The sequence below is a fragment of the Dryobates pubescens genome, chromosome 17 (assembly GCF_014839835.1).
Source record: "Dryobates pubescens isolate bDryPub1 chromosome 17, bDryPub1.pri, whole genome shotgun sequence".
In the NCBI taxonomy this organism is placed as follows: Eukaryota; Metazoa; Chordata; class Aves; order Piciformes; family Picidae; genus Dryobates; species Dryobates pubescens.
In genome coordinates, this window is record NC_071628.1 from 577,140 (window position 1) to 599,240 (window position 22,101).

The 22,101-nt window shown below is 44.1% G+C and overlaps 1 protein-coding gene across 1 annotated transcript in view; it reads left to right on the top strand.

Moving 5' to 3' along the window:
* Nucleotides 1-22,101, top strand: part of ADAMTS17 (ADAM metallopeptidase with thrombospondin type 1 motif 17) — a 177,585-nt gene that overhangs the window by 113,335 nt on the left and 42,149 nt on the right. Inside the window, exons 15-18 of the mRNA XM_054168852.1 lie at nucleotides 4,776-4,896; nucleotides 7,407-7,481; nucleotides 12,579-12,659; nucleotides 18,154-18,311. Coding sequence (XP_054024827.1) covers nucleotides 4,776-4,896; nucleotides 7,407-7,481; nucleotides 12,579-12,659; nucleotides 18,154-18,311 — 435 coding nt within the window. The remainder of the gene's footprint in view (nucleotides 1-4,775; nucleotides 4,897-7,406; nucleotides 7,482-12,578; nucleotides 12,660-18,153; nucleotides 18,312-22,101) is intronic.

Genomic DNA, 22,101 nt, shown 5'->3' on the forward strand with positions numbered 1-22,101 from the left:
AAAATTGGCAGTGTAGACGAATCTGTCATAAGCAGCATGCTCTGTGCATGATTAATTTGTAAAATGGCACATCTTGCATCAATATTTATATTTGATCCATTGAGACAGCTAGTTAGTACAGCATATGGGAAGCATTACAGTTTTGTGAGCCTACAGTGTCATTTCTTGCACAGAGTGGGTGTATATAACAAAAATAATTGTGTTTATGTAGCAAAACATACTCACACAGCCTGCATCAATTGAGCTCTTGCACAGCCATTGCAAGTACAAATAAAAATATCATTAAAAAATAGCCAAGCAATACAGAAAATAGTTCACACAGAAGAATCCAAATGATGTGTATTCAAAAGAAGAGAAGTTTCCTATGCTGGAGCCAGCAATGACTGAAGCTGGAAATACCACCCAACAAGCAGTATTTTCAGATGTTTAATTATCAAAATGAGAAGAAGGGGGAGGGAGAGAAGGAAGGCTAAGCTGAGACACCAGCTTGGAGAGAATGAATTGTAGGTGCTTGGCTCAGCCAATGTGCAGGTATCCATCAATTGAAAGGTCAACGGGTAGTTCCAAAGCACGGTGTCAGGGTAGGAGTCTGCTTGGGTTGAAGGTCATTCAGGAGCCTGTGGCTGTAGCTGTGATTGCCCATGCTGAGAACTTGAAGCCCTGAAGACTATTTTTAAGTTTCTTGCCAGAGCTCCCATGTTTTAACATGGTTTAGGTTAAAATCTTCCTCTGTCCCAGCTGATGCTGTTAATAGCAGTACTTCAGGCTTTCAACAGCTACTACAGGCAGGAGGTGGAACTCCTGGGTGATGTCAACATTGGCCCCTTCACCTAAGTTATGGACATCACTGTCCAAGGCCATGTTGGATGGTACAGAGAAGCTCCAAGAGAACAAAACCAGGGCTGACAGTGGGAAGTGCTCCCACAGATTACTACACAGATGGTGGTTACACCAGACTGGCTTTTTACTTTCTATTCTTCCTTCTGAACCCAGAGAGCTGCAAGTGCCCTGCTCACTCCTTAATGGACCATCTTGGTAAGAATACAAAACTGCTTCCCTTCTCACCAGTCCGTTCAGTACTGATGGAACTGAAAGTATCCTGCTATTGCTGGATCAACTGGTGCATGGTCTCAGCTTGCTGACCTGCAGGGTGACTCTTGGGTCAGAAACTACACAGGATGTTATTTACAGGGTCTGACTTCAGAATGTAAAGCTTCCCCTCCCTGCTTCTTAATGAAAAAAGTAAAATCCCCTCCCTTTGGTGGGTATGCTGGGCTGAGGAGGAAGCAGCACAGATTGAGATGGTAAAGATCAGATAACTCCCTGGAACTGCTTGGGATTTAAGGGATTGGGCTTGCGCTACAAAAACTTGACTTCTGAGCAGCTAATCTTGGGATTGTCCCTTTGCAGACAGTTAACCAAGCCCTGACTTCTTGAAAAGCTTTCTGCAGGTTGAGGACAGGTCTATCTGTTTTAACACTTGTCAGTATAATGCATGCAGACTACAGTGTAATGTCAGTGAGAAATTGATGATGTACAGACCCAACGGATCTTCCCCCTGGTCTGATGGGGCCCAGGCATAGGCCTCCAGCCCCCAGTGCTGGAATCTCAGGGGCTTTCTCGCCTTGGAGAAAGTTGGACATGTCTCTCAATTAACAGTCCAATGACTCCTGACAAATACCTTCCTCCCAAGAATCATAGAATGGTTTTGGTTGGAAAAAACCCTTGAATATCATCAAGTCCGACCACTAACCCAGCACTGCCATGCTGTGGCATGTGCCTCAATGGGCTTTTACATCCCTCCAGGGATGGGGACACCACCGCTGCCCTGGGCAGCCTGTCCCAGGGCTTGACAACCCCAGAAATTGTTCCTAAGGTCCCATCTAAGCCTGAGGACATTTACTCTTGTTCTGATGCTCGTTGTGTTTTGCTTTCTCACTCTTCCAGCCCTCTCTCCTCCACTTTGCACTTGTTTTAAGAGTGTCAGTACTTTCAACATGGGGAGTTTTCAGAGGGTGTGAGCAACTTTGCAGCTTGTGGAATCCATTGTCAAATCTTAACCAAAGCTGGTTTATTATGTACTGTTGTTAAATACACTTCTGCTTTGGAAACAGTTGGAAGGCTTGAGGAGGGGAAATAGGCCTCTAATGTTCATGCAGAGAAGAACAAAGTGCCTCCAAGGTATTTTTCCCCCATAAAGTAGCAAGAAGACACTTTTTTTTCCTTTTTTCTTGAATTGAAGGATGAAAGCTACTTTATTCTCCTAAAGATTTCATTTTGTAAGAAGCCTGGCCCAAATCTGCTGAGGGCTTTAATTCTCAAGCTCTGGATTGAAGGCAAAGTCTGCCCTGTGGATGGGAGGGATGATGCCATTGAAGGGAAAGCTGCAAGGACCGTTCACATTTCTCTCACTCACAGGGAGTTATGGTGAAGATGAAAGGTGAAAATCAACAAAAGGTTTTAGGAGGTATATTCTGGATTCAGTGGGTGTTCTTTCCATTCTCTCAGAGAGAGTCTTCAAGTCCAAGTGTGTCAGTGACCTAGTAAATGTGCCTGGAAATGACATGTCTTGTACCCCAGTGTCAGAAGAGGGAGGACTTACTCTTTCAGAGGCTTTGCTGGCTTGCACCGGTGCGCATGATCTGGGAAGCTCCAGTGTAAATGCAAAGCACATTATTGCTAGCTCCCCATTCTTTGTCTGCTCCATTATAGTCCTACAGACTCCTCATGTAGCCCTGGGAATAAGTGTGGTTCAACACTCATTACATTCCCTTTATTCATTTGTGTGCTCACATTGTGCTAATAACAATGCAGTACAATAAAAGATAGCACTGCAGTCTTAAATTAAATGCAGCCTTTCCAGGATCTCAGCAGGGTGGCAGGCAGGCATATATTTCCAGCTGCCTTTCAGCAGCCCCATTTATAAATCATATTTATTTTCCTGGAAGGAGAGCTGCTGGGACATCCTTCTGTTTTGGGGGTAGAATCACATTCAGTATCCCTAAATTATTTGTTGGACATGGGTGTGAAGTTTAGACTTGAGAACTGCAACTGCCAGAAACTCCGTGGTCTTCTTCCTAGCTTTCTTTAACTCCCAAGTATACAGGTTTTGTCCTGTCCTTCTTGTCCACCAGCTCACATGCTGTTGTACTTAATGAGCAGCATTTCCCCCCCTGACATGTGTAGGATGATCATCCTTTCTCAGCATGTGTCTGTCTCTAATTCTCTAACGATTTACCCAGACAAGCGCTGCAGCAGAACACGTCTGAGCCCTGGCAGTCTTTGATCAATGTAATACATCTGGACTCAGGCAGTGGCCAGTGTCTTCTGAAAAGAAGGGAGACGTTTGAGCAGGTCCAAGTTGCATTGCTTACACGCAGGCAGTCTCAGATAAACAGCCCAAGTTCTCTCAATATTTCCCTGCTTACCCCATTTTTCAAAATGTTTGCTCTTTTGATTGTTCCCTAAGATATGTCTCCAACTTTCCCCTGGCGTTATTATAAGAAGACAAGGAAGGGAGAGACCCAACAGCCTTATTCAAGTCTGTATTATTAGTGACAGCCCTGCTAACTCATTTGCCAAGAAATCGTTTATCTTCTGAGAATAAATCTTTAACTTATTTTTAATAGCAGAATCCCTGCTAATAACATCAATAATGTTAACTCTTATTTTAGTAGAAATTTGTGTTTTAAGATCAAATTCCTGATTCTTTTGAGGGTCTTAGGTGGACAGAAAACAACATCCTGAGAGTAATGGCCGTAAATATTTACCAGCATCAAGACCTACAGAGGCGCAGTGTTGACCATCGTAGCCTGTACATGGTTTGGCAGTAAGGAAGATTACCGTGGCAGTCTCTGTAGCTGCAGGGAGAGCACTGTGACTAGTCTAGGAATGCCAGTCTGGGGAAGCAAAGCTGCAGGGGTTTATTGGAAAAAAGTTCAGATAGGTATAGAAAATTTAAAACCTGCCATTTAAAATGGAGTTTTAGGTGAAAATGTTGGTTTGGTTGTAGGTTGGTTTGGTTTGGGGGTTTTTTTCAATTGGATGTCAGTTGGACAGAGTGCAAGCCTGTGGAGAAATTCATAATTGTGTGAGCAGTCTTATGGTATGGATTGGCCAGATGTGAACAGGAACCTGCTTCCATTACATTACTTTTGCATTGCAGGTATCCTGAGCTCTGTGATTACTGAAGTCTTTTTTCAGGCATTGCAAAAGTGTGATCAGAACTGAGTGTTGCACTCCTTCAGATCCCAATGCACAGCAGAGCTCATTCACTGAGCAGCACACTGGAATTTGTAACAGCGCTCTGAATTTGTGTGTGGTGAAGGGCTGTGACCAGGGTCTTGGTTACTTGGCTTAATTTTCATTTCAGGAAACCACATTTTTCTCATCTCTAAACTCTCACAGTAGTAGTATGTTCCTCTGGGATGTATTTGAGCTCCTCAGATGGAAATTGCTATACAAACACGAAATGCTGTTTTAATCTGTCGTGTTTGAAGGAAGTTAGTATGAAATCTATGATGATATATGGCATAGCTGGTGTTTGTGAGACTCTCTTCAGTTGAATCTTCTGAATCAAAATTCATGCTTTTAATGCTAGAGAAGGGGGTTGCTGAATAACTGACTCAATATGATTCCAGATGAGTACTCTCCTAATTCACAGTGTTCTCTGCCCATTCAGGTTTTTAGTCAGATGTCTCAGTTCTGATCTCAATGTTTAGAGATACTTTAACCTTGCAAACAGAATAATGGGGACCTTTGGTTGTTGTCATTAGAAAATTGGCTGCGATGGAATCATTGGCTCAGCTGCCAAAGAGGATCGCTGTGGAATCTGCAGTGGTGATGGCAAAACCTGTAAAGTGGTGAAAGGCGACTTCAACCACACCAAAGGGATGGGTGAGTAACCCTCAGCAACTGTTTTAGTGGAGCAGAGGTTCTCTTAACTGCTTGAGGAGAGTTAGAGTCGTAGTAGTAGCTCTTCTTCTTGAATAGTTTGAATTACTCTAGTAAACAAAAACAACAACAAAAAAGCAAACAAAACCAAACAACAAACAAATAAACACCCCCAAAAAAAAAATCAATTCAAATGTGATATCCTACCTGCTGCTTACTCAGTAGCCCAGATACCAGCCATTGCCTCTGTCTGACATTCAGAATGAAGTTGTGTTTCTCATTTTGAATGCTACTGGTGCTGGTGGTTTTAAATAAGAGATAAAATCACAGTAGCTTTTCCGCTTGGAGGGAAGGCTGACTTCAGCACCACCTTTGAGCTCTTTGAGAGCTCAGAACCATGCATGTTGCAGATGATTCATGTTATCATCAGGGTATCTCAGCTAAATGAAAGAGAACTCCCTTCTGAATGTTCTTACTGATTCCCTGCCAGCAATGGTATCCAGTATGGATGCAGTATCCAGTCAGAGTCAAGATCTCCTCTCTCTTGTTAAACACGAATGCACATACAGCTTGGTGTCCAAATTAGTCTTTGTTCCGGAGTTTGTGTTGAACTTCTGAGAAACCTCTAAATACATCCTAGTCTGGCAGGGAAAGGGAAAGCCAGATTGAGGATTTGCAAGTTGCTTCAAGAGGAAGGAACTGCCCTGCAAAAAATAGTTTACCTTCAGTGAACTGCCATTTTTGTATGGAGAATTAAGTTCAACAGGTGCTGCTCCAGGACTGCGTTCAGCAAAGCACACAGCAATTCCCTTTGCACACACACTGCCATTCGCTGTACCTAAAGCAGCACTAGTGCTTAGCCGCTTCCTTTAATCGAGGTCTCAGCACTGAAGTCTGAGGTTCTGACTTTGTTCATTGACCTCTTCCTCTACACTCTTCTCCTCTCCTTTGGAGCCAGCTGTGATCTGTAGGATTTTCCACCTGCCCCACATCTTTCTGGAGTACATTTGTGCTGTCGCATTGCTGGGCCAACCTGTTGAGTATTTCCTGCGTTATTACCTTTGACTCTTTTGTCACAGGTATTTTCCATCTGCTTCTGTCATTTGCATTTGATGCAAGTGATGGGAAAAGACTCTTCATTCCCCCTGGAAAAAAAGCACGTTCCGTTTCTGTAGGGGATTTTATAGCTGTTCATGAACTTCTTAATTGTTCCTGAGGAGTAACCATCTTTTATCATTTCCAGTGAGACCACAGCGCATCTTGTGCAGATAAATAAGGGCGTTCTGGATCACTGCCAGGAGGCTGCACCCCTTTCCAGCTAGACAGACTGCTTGAGGGTGGTAACTTTACAGGGCTGTAGGAATTGAACAGTTCCAGCCTGAACTGGTTGTCTGGCTGCCAGGACACTACAGGAAGCTTTCACCCCCAGCACCCTGTACCTTAATAAGAGGAGCTGGCTGACTGAATGATGGTCTGTGTTCAAGCATTCATTGATCCTCATTTGCTGATGATCTCAGAAACACAAACCTGGCAAAACGTTGCTTTCTCAATGCAATGCCTCCACATTTGCCCCTCTCAGATAATCCCTGGGATAATTTTTTTACAATTATAATCTCATGAACATTTAGTAGATGTTTTGGGTTCTTAATTTTAAAGGGAATTAGATTTTATGTGGGAAGAGTTTTTAAAGGAGACATCCACAATATGCCAAACCATCTTCTTATAGGCTGAAAATCTTTATCTGCTTTATCTTTTTTTGGAATGACCCTCTTATAATGGGCATTCTAGCCTACTGAAATGGAAAGAATATTTACACTCTTTTAATTGTTCACTAGTCATATTTACCTGCTTTGGGATTTATTTCCCAAAGAATTAGGGAAATTAGGTTTCTTGGTTTCACTTTTTATTTCCAGCCCTAATTCTTCAAACATTTTTTGCACTGTGAGTTACTCCTGTCAATTTCTATCGATACATTGCTGTTTGCAGGGTCAGGCCTTCAGGGAGACTTCCTGAATCTCAGGCATTAGGCAAAGCCCCAGGTTTGGATCTGAGAAACCACAAGTGAACATGATCAAGAAAAAAAAAAATGACCTTTTTTTCTTTAAATTAACCTGTGAGCAAATATGTACAAAACACTGACAAAAGTTGGTGCAAAGGAGACTACACTGTGACTACAGTACCAGATTTACAGTTTGGATGTGGAAAGGATCACACAGATCAGTGGCAAATCCCCACAAACTTGCTGCAATCCCAGTTCAGGCTAAGACACTGAGTCAAATCTGCTGCTTTATTATTTCAGAAGAGAACAGACTTCAAACATCAAAACATTGATTGTTTCGGAGTGATATCTGTTGGGGGAATTGCAGCTGCAACTTTCGGGCCAGATCCTCAGCTGCTCTGCATGGGACTCTGCTGGCTGCAGGAGTGGTCCCTACATGTCCTGTGGTTGCAAATTGTGTTGTCAAGCCCTATTGACTGAACTAAATCCATGCCAACTCCTTTCTGTTTCTCAGTAACCAATAGTCATTGTAAGAAGGTTTCCACATGTGTGATGGCAAAGGCAAAGGCTGTTCCCAAGTGTTTCTCGTGTAAGATACTGAATGTTGTTTGCAGTGTTAGTGGGTGTTACTGACGTCCTTTGGTGATGGTTCTTTATCTTCTCTTGGTTGGATTAGATGGGGAGATTGGTATCAAAAGCCATGGATAAACTTCAAGTGCTTTTACTTTTTAGCTTGTGTTGTCACAGGTATCAAGTACAGATCTTTGCCTTGTAGAAAACCTATCTACATGAAAGAAAGCCAAATTTTCATTACTCAAGTAAAAAGAATTGTGCCTGTTTCCATTTTTTCCCAGCCTTAATGTCACAGATGAGGTTCTGCAACTCTGATGGGGCATGGTGGTGGAACACTCCTCATTGGAGGTCTGGCAGTTCAGATCTTGCCACCTGTGATCCAGCTGAAATGGATTCCATTTCTCTTTCAGGGAGGAGGTCAAAAGCCTTTATTTGTGATGCCAAATGTCGCACACACTTGTGTGCAGCTGGCTGTCTTCAGTAGGCCAGCTGAATGCACTGTTTAGACTGAGGTTTGCTTTTGACTGGCAGCATGCCTTGTACCTCTTTCTACAAAATCATTTTTCAGAGACCAACACAGACTTGTTCTGAAGTCCATCCCTGTCTCCCTGCCACCATGCAGGGGACATGGACATAAAAATCTCCTTGTCTCGTATCTGCTGGCTAGCTGATGTATCACTGACTTGTGTCCACATGCCAAGGCTGTGCCTGTCATGCTCAGAGACCTGCACTGTGAACGTGACCTGCATCCGCCTCTCGATTTTTCTCAGCCACACCAAGATTTTCATTGCTGCCTTTTGCTTGTGATCCCAAAGGTGGACCACAGGTATTTGGAATTTTGTAAAAAGCAGAACACAGTAAGGTTAGCTTTGTAAATATTGTTTTGGGAAATGAAAACTAGGGTGGTGAAAAGAATGTTTATTGTGTATGCTGCTTGCCCAGCACACATTTAAAAGAAAGAAGGGATATTTGAACAGTGGTCTCATAGTGCTGGCTAGGAGCATCTTTAGCCAACACAAGAAACTAATGTTTTGTCAATAGGATGTACATCTAAATGATGAGAAGATAGAGCACTAGGGCTAATTCTGGGATGTCTTAAAAGGGCTAAAGCAGAACATGCAGGTTAGAATTCATAGCAAACAACTTCATAGCTTTGAAATCTATCCATGGCTCTCTGGTGAAATGATTTTCATCCAAATGAGCTATCCCATGGCTGGAAGAGCACAGGTGCTGCTGGAGAAATTTCACTCAACCTAATAGCAAGTGAGAATCAGCACAGCTATTCAGAAAATGAACACATTTCCACTCTGCTGCAATGACTAGCACTCAACAGAAGATGCATGGTGGAAAGAGTCACGGAAATGGAGATGTCTGGCTGGTTCTTTCCCCTAAAATACTACAGAAGTTGTGCTGGCCATGACCAGCAAGCAGGCAGGGCAGTCTGATTTCTTTGGCTTCTACAATGAGATCTTTGTTCAAAGCACTTTTTGAAAGTTTGATGATGTCACTTTTGACTTTCTCACACATTATTTTCATGTGTGTGCAGGGGTAAGACATGAAGGTAGAGTGCCCAGAGATCAGAACTTTCAGCCATGGGATAGATATTTCCTTTACCTCATAGTCCATCTTTCACTGCAATGTGAACCAGGAGAACAATTTTACAGTAGATCAGTGACGTTCTGAAGTCCTCACTAAACTTTCTGTCCTTTCTGGGAATAATAACAATGGTTAACAATGGATTTTCCTGTGTGAGCTGCTTTCCTCTTGCAAATCTCTCTTGCATTTAAATGAAGACACAGTAGCCACTGTTCATATATTAATCTCCTTGATGACAAAGCCACCTCTTTGTTCTGGTGACTCTTCTAATAGGAGTTACACCATGTAATTTGTATCTAGGATTTGCTTCAATCACAGTCTTACATTCCTGAGGCACTGATGTAATGCAGATTATCCAGAAAGATTGGTGTGTGCCAAAGTAACTGTTCCCAAGGTGGAGTATACTGCACACAGCACTATAAATTATCAAATAATGAAGTTCTCCTGTTGTACTTTCAAAGCTTCATCTTAACAGGCTGATTTATGGGTGAAATTACTAGAAACACTGCCTGATGGGTGCCAAATCTCATCAGTCTTTAGCCAGTTCCTCATTTATAGCAGAACTTTAAGTCCAGCCTTGAAAACCCCTGTGTTGCAGACAATTATCCTAAGACCTAACATCTTTGAGAGCCCTTGACATAGGGCCAGCTCAGAGACTTTTTCTTACTAGCTGACACTTGATAATCTGCAGTTACAGTTTGTTTAATAAAATGTGCCTAGAAAACAATGGAGATGTTTTCTGGTGCACTTATCTCAAAGATCAGGAATATTCTGTGACCAGAAGCCTCACATTAGCTCTAATGGCCAAACTGGAGTGCTGGTGGTGATCTGGGTTTATACCCGTGGCAGATCTGCACAGATGTCATCTACTATGTTTGCAGTAGGATTTGACCACTAACTCACACAGTAGTGCTGGAAGTAAGGAATGAGTGTCAAGATGCTCTCAGTAGGACATGTCCAAGAATTCTGCTTCATCTCTGAAAGCACAGGTCAGGCCCATACAGCTGCAAGGTGTTTCACAGCTCACTAACAGAAGAGTAAAGGTCAGCAGTCGGGTTTGTGCCGCGTGATCTCGGAGTACGTCTCTCCTTATTCGGGAGCTGTGAAAGCAAGCCCCTAAAGCCATCAGTCAGGATTAGAAATTACATGAGGAGAAAAATCTGGTGTAAGACCAAACTAAACAGTCTCCAGAGCTAATATGCTATTAATAGCTTACACTCCACTATTTACTATTGTAAGATACAAATCAACTTTCCCACGTGGTGTTTCTCTCCTGGCACAGTGATGAAATGAGAGTGTATTTATGGCACTAGCTGAACCACCAGCACAGCTCCACAGCTCGCTCACCTCTCGGGCAGTGTGGCACACTCCTGGCTGCTGCTAGGTCAGAGGATGGATTCAGAATTCACTGAAGTTGGTGGCTGACTTTCCACTAATCTCAGTGGAACTCTGAACCCCAGCCTTGGCATGATTTAGCTCTGGCCACTTGTGTCTGGCATGTGATTTAATGAGTACATAAATAAGTAAAGAGTCCCCCAGCAGGTACATTAAATTACCTGAATTACTTGGGCATGTTCCAAACTGGCTTCCTAACAGGGGTGTTCAGGTGTGTCATAGGGCCTGTTTCCCATGATGGATGTCATTAACCACACCTTTGCTGTGTGCTCCTGCCTGGTGGCTACTGTAAGTTGGGTTTATATGCAGATGCATGGGGTGCAGTGAGGATGTGTGACTTCTGAAAGGCTGTGGTTTGACTTTAATTTGGTATCTCAGCTGATGAAAAACCAACTCCTGACAACATCTAGAGTAAAATGTAACATCTGTTTGCTTTGACTTTGTAACAGATTTCAGTATTGCCCTAAAAAAAATGACCTTGGGAGTGAATTTTTCCCAGTGAAACCCACTCCATAATAGCTCTGGCTTCTGTGGACATGGTCTGCAGCTTCCCTGTCCCTCTTTCTGGTTTTCCTGCAAGGCCTGATGGACTGTTTCTGAGATATCCTGAGTAAGGGAGAAGTAAGGAACGAGGAGTAAGTGCAAAAAGAGCTGAGCTGAGAAGGGTTAAATGAAAAATGTAATTCAGGTACAATGATCAGAGAAAAAGGGACTGTGTCTGACCCAAATCAGCTGTCTACCCAATGCACCTGATGAAACCCAAGGGCTCAAGCCTTATTTCTAGCACAGCAAAGGAGCTGGGCACTGCTGGTTCAGACAGGTAGAAATGAATCTACAGTCTGGGACCAAAAATCCATGTCTGTGTCACTCCATGTCATAGTGGTGAGGGAATCCCTAAGTCCTGAGATGCACAAGGCTGTCAGCATCCCCTTTGAGGACCCCATACAGCACAGCAGAAACATGGCCATTAAGCTGCACTGGCCTCTGAATATTCAGGGTAAGCTACTTAACATCCAAAAGAATCAAGAGAGCAATAACCCAAAAGAGGTGTCAACTTAAGCACTGCAAAGTGAACTGGGTGGCCAATTAGAAGGAATCAAGTCATGGTAGTGATGAGATTAGTGCCATTTACAGGGTCCTGATTCAGAGTCCAGTGAAGCCAGTGCAAAAACTCTGCCTGGCTCCCAGACTTTTGAACTGGGCCCTGATGTTCTTCAGCTTTCTAGTTTAAATGGCCCCATTTGCCACCCCATGGACACGTCCATAACTTTGGGGTGGGGGGGAATATAGGCTACATTTCCTTGTAGCTCCTGATTATTCTTAGTGTCAGTCTGTTACTCAAAAGTGGTATGGTTGTGTCATATTGCTGGTTGGTGAAGGAAGCATGAAAAGGCAAAGAGAGTTTCAGAAAGACAAAACCCAAGAGAATTCTGTAAAGATATGATGAGGTGCTGCACAAACTTCCCAACCACATCAGATGCTCAGAGAGTCTTGGGCAGTGCCGTCAGTCCTTGAGAAATCATTGACCATTATACCCTCTATAAAGTCTGTATAAAGCTGCAGTGTAAATGTAAACAATCCTCCCCCCCCCAAACAACCAACCAAAAAATTGTCCCACTAGTTCCTGCTGGTTTGTGGAAGTGAATCCTTTGTGATACCAACCACAGCCTAGAGCAGGGCTTCTCTCGGACGGGGATGCAGGAGCGTCCATTGGAAACTTCATTTCAAATCCCAGATGTCTGTTCTCTGATGTGCAGCGTTGCTCCTGACAGTGACTTTGGATCAGCTCAGGAACAGTCCTAGTGCATCCCTGCTAGTAGTGCAGGAGAACCAGACTGATGGGAAGGGAGCAAATCTAACTAAGCCCAGGCACAAGCCCCGAGTCCCAGTTAAGCAGTACCTGTGTGTTTCTCTCCCTCTTCTCGGGCTGGAATGGGAGTCACAGTCACACATGTCACAGCAGTGCTACTTGGCAGCCAACGCAGGGCTCCCATTTGAAGTGTTTCCCACCCAGTCCCCAGCCTGGGCAGGAGTTGGTGCTTTTCATGGTGAGATACTGAATGATTGATGCCTCTGGCTGGTTGTGACATGCTCTCATCCATCTGCTCTTTTGTTGCCATAGGTTACATCGAAGCAGCTGTGATCCCTGCAGGTGCCCGGCGGATCAGAGTGGTTGAGGATAAACCTGCTCACAGTTTTCTGGGTAAAAAGACAAAAGAGGAAGATGTTTTGATTCAAAGCTCAGCTCTGCTTTCTGTTAGAATGACCTTCTCTAAGTGACCTGTAAGATGATCCATTTGTTGTTGCCAGGAAGCGGCTGTTGATTTCATTCCTGTTGCAGTCTCTCTCTGCTTTCCTGGCTTGGTTTCATGACGTTTGCTCGATGTGATAGTATGTAGCACTTACAGGCCCTTGTGCAACCTGAAAGGACCACAGAATACTTTTGTATAAACAGAGGAGTTCCTGAGCAGAACTTGGCACTGGGCTGAACGTAGCTGCCAGGAGCACACACCACTTTGGGAGGCAGTGGAAAACAGAACAGTGCATTTAGAGAAGGGAATGACAGAGATATGGATTAGGAGGGCGCCCAGCTCAGGCTGAAGTAGAGGCCAGACACCGAAGCTGGTATCCCTCAGTAATCTGACCATGAGGTTGTCTCTGCAATTTCCTGCACCAGCAAGTTTTCACTTAATGCTGTACCCGAGTCCTGATCCTGTTTGCAGAGATAGACTAGCTGCAGCCTCTCATCCACTTGCCTCAATTTTTTCAGGTCAAACAATTTTAACCCTCTTCTTATTTCTACTTCTGCCTTCCTTTTGAGGGCAGCAGGCTTCTTCTCTTTTTGCTGTTGGGAGTCAGTTTCAAACATGGGTGATGGATTAGATTTGTATGTGAGGTTGTTGTAGGGTAGTCTGACAACATTTAAGGTCCAATTACTAATTGTTGAGAGCAGAGTCTGTGAGCTCGTTTGTAAAATGCAGCCAGTCAGCTATGATGCACATCTCTCAGCGTGTTCTCTGCCTCTTGTCTCCAGTGTTAGGGGTGTTTCTTTTTGTGTCATTACTATGCAATGACTTTCATCAATGTTTTGGGAGAAGAGGTCACAGAAATGCTAATGCACTGTTGCCCTGAATTCACCCAGGAAGCCTGTAGCAGAGCAGGGAATGAAGGACAATTGTCTAAGGCCAAAAACACCACCCAGCACATTGAAAATCCTTTGCACCCTTGAGAATGAGAGAATTCTTCCACAGAATCACAGAATGTTAAGGGGCTGGAAGGGACCTCGAGAGATCATCTAGTCCAACCCCCCTGCCAAAACAGGATCACCAGGTCACACAGGAACTCATCCAGGCGGGTCTTGAATATCTCCAGAGAGGGAGACTCCACAACCCCTCTCAGCAGCCTGTCTTCCTTCTCTCTCAATTTCTTTATGCTGTATGGGAGAACAAAAGGATAAAAGAAAACCCCAAACTTTCTGAAGGAAGGCCTTCAGTGAGCTTTGCCAGCGTATAGATTCCTGCATTGTCAAACCTAAGCTGCTCTTGCTGTTGCTGAGCTGATTGACACATGACTTTAGTCTTTCTCTACCAGTGTTTCAGCCCTTCCACGTGCTGACACTTTTGCAGTGGTTGGGAGAGATGCATGTTCCAGCTGTCCCCTAGCTTGAGAAGTATTAAGCACTGTTTTCACCTGTACATGCTCTGATTCTCTCAAAGGGAGCTTCTTAGAGCAGAGACACTGCAAGGTTTTAGGACAAAAAAGCATTCTGAAAGATGGAATTAGTCCCAGAGATACATCAAGCCTAAGGCTGGAACTCTGAGAGGATTAGGAAGCTTGTTGCTCTCTGATTTGCAGGCAGGAGGACTGAGGTGTTGCAACTTGCTCAACAGCTGTGCAGCAAGTCATAGCCAAGCTCAGACTAGGACCCCTGGTTTCTGATTTGCATGGCTTTTGCTTATAATCCTCCATCTCCACAGCCAAAAGGAAACACTAATATCCAGCTCTGGGATATAGAATGCCACCGAAAACATTTGCAGAGTGAGTGTGTCAGGATTTCAGGTCTAGTGATGTTGGCTTTCTGTCTAGAGATGGTACCAAAGTTGTTTCCCATTGCAGATTCAGGGGAAAAAGAAGGCTGCCCTTAGGTCTAAAGCATTGGCATCTGTGCCACTTCTCGCTAGGAAGCACGTATCACTACTGCTAGCATTGCCACTATGCTGCAGCCAGCTTGCTGGGAGAGAGTTACGCCTACATGTAAGATGTTTGACATAGCAAAGCACTGGTGGAACAATGGGAGCCAGTGTTCCTTGGGTTTTGCAAATACTCTGCCTTCTGGAAGCCAGCCTTTTTGTTTGTCTTGGTGGGATTTGCACGGCGTGCTTGTCTGGGGCTTGGGCTTTGGCAGATAGCTGCAGCACTGAGAGACTTATGTGGAGCTAGCGACTGCCCTTCATCGTGCCCATGTAACCTTGACTAGAGCAGGTATTGCCCCATTGGGTGGTGAAGATTAGATCTGTGTGTATTTGAAAGCTGGACTTAGCCCTGTGTGCATCATATAAAGACAGATAAAAATCCATCTGTGTTAAAGCTTCTGAGTGCTTTTAGCTGTTTGCTTCATGGGCCCAAGCCAGGAGAATCTCTCTAAGCTTTTCAGGGTTTTCTCTTTCAAGGAACACTTGACACAAAGAAAAGATACCCAATGTCTTGCTAATCTACATTGAACAATAGCAGCTGGAATATTCCAATAGGACAAAAAAGATGACCAAGAAAACAAAATCCAATGACTGATAGGCTTCATAATGCCTTGTAAGTCCAGGTCTGAATATAGAAAGCTTTTCTATTTCTGTCACCCTGACAAAACTGAGTCCAATCAGGTTGTATTTCCACTCAGAACCGGGTACAGCACTTTGGAAATGAGCCCAGCATAATTTGGAATCATTATTACATGTGCTGGGAGCTGTGCCTGAAGAATTTCCCTCCACCTACAGGCAGCCCACGCTGGCTTCCTTAGCTGGCTGCAATGCTTGAAAACCACCTTGAGCAGGAAATGCCTCAGCAGTTTGTGTCCACAGGCTGGAAGCAAGCTGGAGGGACCCAAGGTGGAAATAAAGATCTGCCAAGATGCCAGGTTTAGAATTAGATTGGTCAGTTCCTGTCTTCCAGCCAACAAGAGAAAAAGAAGTTACAGGTAGTTGCTTTTTCTTTTCCTCTTCCACAGTACAGCTTTGAGCCAGAAAAAGCTTTGGGATGTACCAGTGGATTCTTGCTCCTTTCTAAATGGACTTACAGTGGGGAGAAGATAAAGAGCTGTACCTCACGACCCTGTTTGAGGCAGAGGGTCCCAGGAGAGCTTCAGTCAGTTGTTCAAAGTGGAATTCTGTGGGTGCTAGCATAAATCAGTGAGGGCTGCTTGGGCTCACAACTGCTTTCCTGTTTGGGCTTTCCCACCACAGGCAAGTTTTGTCAGAGAAGGCTGTACATATCCTGTACTCCTCAGCTCCTGCCACTGAGCTCTCTATGAGGTTAGGCACATGCTCTTTGTTGCATGCTTTGCTTGTTCTCTAAAATGCAGTAAGAATACTTGCTGTCCTGCAAAATGATTCCACAGTGCTTGAATGAAAAGCTCAGCATTTGATAATAGCAGCAGGTGCTGTTCACCCCACTGAATTTAGTCTGTCCTCTCTGGGGCTAGGCAGAGGCAGGCCTGCAATAATTGTCTGACAAGCCACTAGATAAAGAGCAGTACTCTCTGTCTAGGAGACATGGAGGTTTTATGGCTGCAGCATTGATCCTTTCTGGTGAGGCATTTGCATGCAGCGAAGACAAAGTGGCAAAACTGCTTAGGCCAAAACGCACTGTTGAGTCTCTAGTGCAATTCCTGCAATCCTCAAGGAGCACCTTTGAGAATGTGGCTGTTGGCAAACTCTCTGTCTCTTCAATCACTAAGGGAGCAGTGCCTGCAGCAACCACAATCAAACCTTTCCCAGGAATGAAGTCCACAAAGATCAAACATTTTGGTTTTAATGAGCAAGCTCTCTTCCTTTGATGATGAGCTGGAACCGAAGTGTGGTTTTAGTCATTCAAGCTCTTGCACACTGTTTGAGCATGTGCTCTGATATCTTTGCTAGTCAGCCATACTGCATGGAGATAAAACTATCTCATCCACAGCATGATGGCTGCTTTGATCTGCCTAGAAGCCACTAGGCTTTGGCAGAGGAAAGTAATCCTGCTTCATAACTTTGCCTGAAGTTTGCAGAAGGAGCAAAGTGAGAAGAGAAGTAAGCTGCAGACAAGAGTTGTGTTGCTGTAGTGTGCAGGACACCGTCATACCCCTGGTCTATGTGCCAAAGAGAACTTTCCCCAGAACAAGCATTCCCTCACACACATCCCTCTCCTCCCAGGGAAGCCGTACCTGCAGTTTCCCTTTACCCTGACCTTGGAGCTTGAGGGCTGTCAGGAAGGTTGTGTGCAGCAGGACAGAAAGATGTTCCACCTTTCTCCAGCAACTCCCCAAGATGCATATCCTTAGAAAGGCACAAACTGATGCAGAGGTCATTGCAACCTCCACCTGCTCTGGACTTCCCCAGAGATTAGAGTCTACAAATGATACTCAGTTGATAAATTAAATGTGCCCTGGGCATTCCTGGGCAGGGAAGCTGGCAGTCATGGAGCACCTTGTGTATGGGCTCTCAGCCCCCAGAGAAGGGTGGCTGCCTGCATACTGCTTATTGAGGAGGAGGAGCCCTGGATAGTCCTGGATCCTGATCCATGCCAGGAGTTTTGAAGAATTCACATTGACCTGGGCCACGAGATATGCAAGGGACCATTTTAACAGCACAGAGGTTCCCAGGTGCCTGCAGACACGTCTGTACAGTGTACATGAAATAGTCTAACAATAGGTTCCCACTGTGAAACGATGATGGAATTTCACTGTGATGCCTGTGCTGGAGTTAGATCAGGTTATCTCCTCTCTCTTTGCTGAAAATCAAAGGGAAACATTTCAGTTGTGCAAGCTTTTGTTTGCAAAACTAGAGCTGTATATGTTACTGAATTCAACAACAGGTTATCAGGGCTGGGGGCAGGGGGGTTGAACATGGTCCTGAAATAGGTCCAACTGTGGAAGAGTTCCACCATCCAGTCCTAAATTAGTAGTACTTTTTCAAGGGCAGTGGGTAGTTTTCTCTCCTTCCTTTCTTTTCCTTTTGCACAGTCTTTCTTTCTTCCTTTTCAATTTTCTGGTAGTGAAATAGCACAGAGAATGCCTCAATGTTTTGAAACTGGGGAATGTCACAGAGAATCACAGAGCACCAGGCTGGAAGGGACCTCAGGGATCATCTGGCCCAACCTTTCCTGGCAGAAGCATGGTCTAGACACAATGGCCCAGAACTCCTGTCGCTTACTTGGAAAGCAGCACACAGTAATTTTAAGTAGCAAAACCTTAGCAAGACCAGTTTGTGTGACATTGTTGACACTTAAGAGCAATGTGAATGGAACTAGCAATGCCTTTATCAGCTGAAGTACAGAATATGCCCATGTCAGAAATGTGGCGAGTCACCCAAAAGGGTTCTTCTGTTCTCTTTTGAACTCCGAGGCTACTGCATCTTCTGCTTCAGGTGGGCTGAGCCAGAAGTTCAACAGTCTATACTGTAATTACAAATTCACTTAAATTTTATTCCTTGGTGTTTGATTCGTTCCAGCTTTAAAAGATTCCAGTAAGAGATCCATTAACAGCAACTGGAAAATTGAGCTTCCCGGTGAGTTTCAGATCGCAGGCACTACTGTCCGGTACGTGCGAAGGGGTCTGTGGGAGAAAATCTCTGCCAAAGGACCAACTAAAATACCACTGCACTTGATGGTAACTTTATATCCTTTGTTTGTGTTTCTTAAGTGATGCAACATGAAAGGTTTTATATCCTAGCTGAAAGTTACAGTTTGATTGTTTGCTTCCTCACCAGAGTTTTTTAAAGCTATGCTGTGGTGCCTCCCTTTGCATTCATTTGCAGCAAGGGCTGGAGAAACTCATCTCCCTACTCTGCTTTGGGGGAGCATGCAGTGTCCCAGCAAGCTGATGTCTGGTCAGGATACTCCCGTAGTGTGTCCCAGACAATGTGACAGGTCCATTCTAGAGGATGTATATTTCCAGGGACCACCTTTTTCCCCTGGACTTACCCGCTCACACACATGAAAGGATGTTTGCTGAAGTGCCTTCTCAGCTTATGCCAAAGGTATTCTGTACTTAAATACAGTTCCTCTAACAGAAGAGGTGCAGATTTGGCATGAGTGGATGATACACATGAATTTGATCCTCCATAGTGACTTAGTTACACACAGAAATGTTCCTTGTTTATGTTGCCTTTTCGGTTTTGTGTATTTAAAGGTGTTCTTGAAAGTGTTCCTAAACTGTCCTGTGGCTGCTGTGTGAGAGCATGGCTGGGCAGTCCACCTGGGCGAGAGGAACAGGACTGTAGTCCCGGTCTTGTCACTAGTGGGTGAGGGGGTAGATCATGGGAAAGTCCTTTTAATTTTGGTAGTAATCTTAACTTTTCTCTCTGTGAAATAGCTGTACTAATGTCTGTCTCACATCCGTGTCATTAGTGGAAAGTCTTCAGAGAGCTTTACAGTTTGTAGAGCAAGGTTTGCATAGAAACATGGAGCATTTTAATGTATGCATTAGTTCCTAGAACTTTTTTCCCCATGACATGTTTCTGTATGCCACTTCTTGTGACTTTTTGCCATGTTTGTTCACTGAAGGCTATCTATGAGCACTGCTAAAAATCAGGAGTTTCTCCCTTTCCTCCTTCGGAGTTTTTTTGTCTTGTTGACATTCATTGTGCAACAGTTTGAAAAAGCTCAAAGGTTGCTTTCACTTTCCACACACACACACACATAATAATACTCTACTTTGTCAGTGCTTTCTCTGAGTGAAATACACTGCCTAGGAACATGAGATTTTTGCCTTTGCTTTCTCAGACAGATTAGTGAGTGTACCAGCTTCACATACAAAGCAGCATAAAGCTGGAGGTTACTACTGAAGTAGTCATTGGTGCTGGTTTGGGCACAGCAGCACTTTCTTGGCTCAGCCATGTAATTCAGTGGCTGCCCACGCACAGCAGGTATATACAGGAGCCTTCATCACCAGAAACATCAGTTTCTGCTTGACTTCAGCCTTAACACAAGTCTTCCGTCCTGAAACCAGGATTCTGACAAAGTATCTTGTACTGGTCTTCATAAACTCGTGTAAGAAAAGGAGTTCACAGGTACCATTTGTGAAGATGCTGCACAGGCTTCCTTTGCCAGCTCTTGGAACCTTCCAGGGTCTGTCTTGCTTGAGGTGTAGTGCAGTAAAATCTGGTGGCAGCATTCTGTGACCTTCAGCATCAGTAGAGCTTTGTTTTCAAAGAAATACTCGTTAAAGAGTAACTAACATAGGAACCCAGTGATTATGAGGTTCTCCATTTTTAGGTATAGTCTAGCATTTTCAGCAGATATGAGCAGAGGACATTTTCCTTCTTCACCCTCACCCCTAAAAATTATAAAACAGGAGAAAAGTAAGAGTTACCAGAGCATTAAAAAAACATGGTTTAAAATCACTGCCAGTTGTAAACAAAGCACATGTGAAGTCTTTTCTCCAAATCAGATTATTAATCTTTTCCTTGATACAGGGTAGTGGGTTTCATTCTTTCAACACAAGAAAGGCAGGATAGTTACCAGTTACCTCTAAATAGAAAACTGGTGTTCAAACAGTGGTGGAATACACTGGACTGACAAAGAGCCAGAAGCTTCAGTCAGTCCATTGTGACCTGCATTTGAAACCAATTATACACACATACACCACCACCCCCAATTATACATGGCTACAAAATTGCATGAAATTGGTTTCATATGGGCCTTTAGACTCACTAGTCTTGCACCCATATTGAGATAATAAGGATTTCTTTTTGGGAGCTAGGTTTTAATACTTGAGGCATTTCTCCAAGTGCATTGCTGTGAGTATATTTCTTGGAGATATTCGTGTTTGTGTAACTAGGCCTGTGCTAGACCTCCTCTTGGCAACAGAGGACAACCAAACACTCCCAAAGCATAAAGATGCTTTAGGCAAGACTGATTGATCAGTTCTGTAGAACAAGCTGTTCCTATCTCATGCCCTTAAAGAAAGCCAGAGCAAGACTTCAGCTCTCTGCCTCTGCCTGCCTGGTATTTCCAATTGTGTTTAAAGAAAACTCATTCATCTTTGAAACTAATGATGGCTGACTGGCCCCAACCTTGGTATTCACTTCTCATGGTAAGGCTCCCTCTGTAGCTGAAGCAAAAATATACCTTTGTTCTCCCCATCTTCTGGAAGACATTTTTCTGCCCAGAGTTATGCACTGTGCAGACCAACTCCTGTGTGCTAAATCTGTGCAGTCCCACAGACCTCCAGTCTGGCGGTGGCTGCAAGTTGGACCCCCTCTTTCAGCACATATAGTTGGGGGGTGAGACTGTTGGTGAAGTAGGAGTGATTTCTACAAATCTAAGTGGGAGACAATGGTGATGGAAAGAAAATACCATTTACAAATTTGCCTCTTTTTTTTTCCTGAGTTGCACTGTGGGTTGCTTCATTACAATAGCCCTGCTTAAAATATCCTAGCTGATAAGGTGCTGCTCCTGTTTCAGCTGGTGGCAAGAGCCAGCAGAATCCACACCTCTAATGGTGCTGAGATTATGGGATAAGAGGTATAAGGCTAAAGCCACACCATCAGTATTTCAGTAGCACTGAATATGGCATTTGTTAATGCTGTGGTAACTCAGATTCCATGGACCTCACAGTCATTTGGGTGTCTTCTAATCACTTCTGACACACACCAGTGAAAGTGAGAGACAGATGAAGCCAAACATGTAAATCAAGAAAGGACTAAAACTCTCATCTGCCTGTGGTGCAAAAATAACCAGTTTTCTCTGTTCCTCTGTGTTTGTTGACAGTCAGGGAATTTAGGAGTAGTAACACTAGAGATATCATATGTGGCTCTGTGGGAAACAATCAGCCTGCTCTTGGAAGCAGGTTTCACCTTCATCTAGCAATCTGCAGGGTATGAAAGTATTTATGTTGCCAGCAGCTGTATGATATGGCTCTTTGCCATCCTCAGGTTTCTGAGACAATAAAATCCTTCTCCTACAACTTCTAGGCAGGAATAGTAATTCTCACTTTGAGTGACACATCTCCCAGGATGCATGAGCCATTTTTGGTTGGGGGGGGTGGTTTTTCTATTGGCTGCTTTTGCATTGAGAAGGATCACCTTGATCCTTCAGATGTGTTAACAAACCTTTCTGTCTTCAACCAGTGGACTGCTGCAGCCCAACTCAAACACAGCAGTAAATGCTGCAGCTCACAGAATCCTAGTGGTTGAATTTGAGAAGGACTCTGGAGGTTGTCTCATCCAAACCCGTGCTCAAGTAGGATAGCAGGCTGCCCGGGACCGTGATCCACAAACAGTGCAGTGTGAACCCAGAACTGCCTCATTCTCTACAAAGGTCCCCAGCCATAAGCCTCACTCTCCTCATGAGGGAAATAGGATAGGACAGGTATGATGAGTGCTTTCAGACTCCAGGTACTTACTAATTAAGTGACCCCCACTTTATCTCCTCTGTTATCTAGAAAGGCTTCTAGA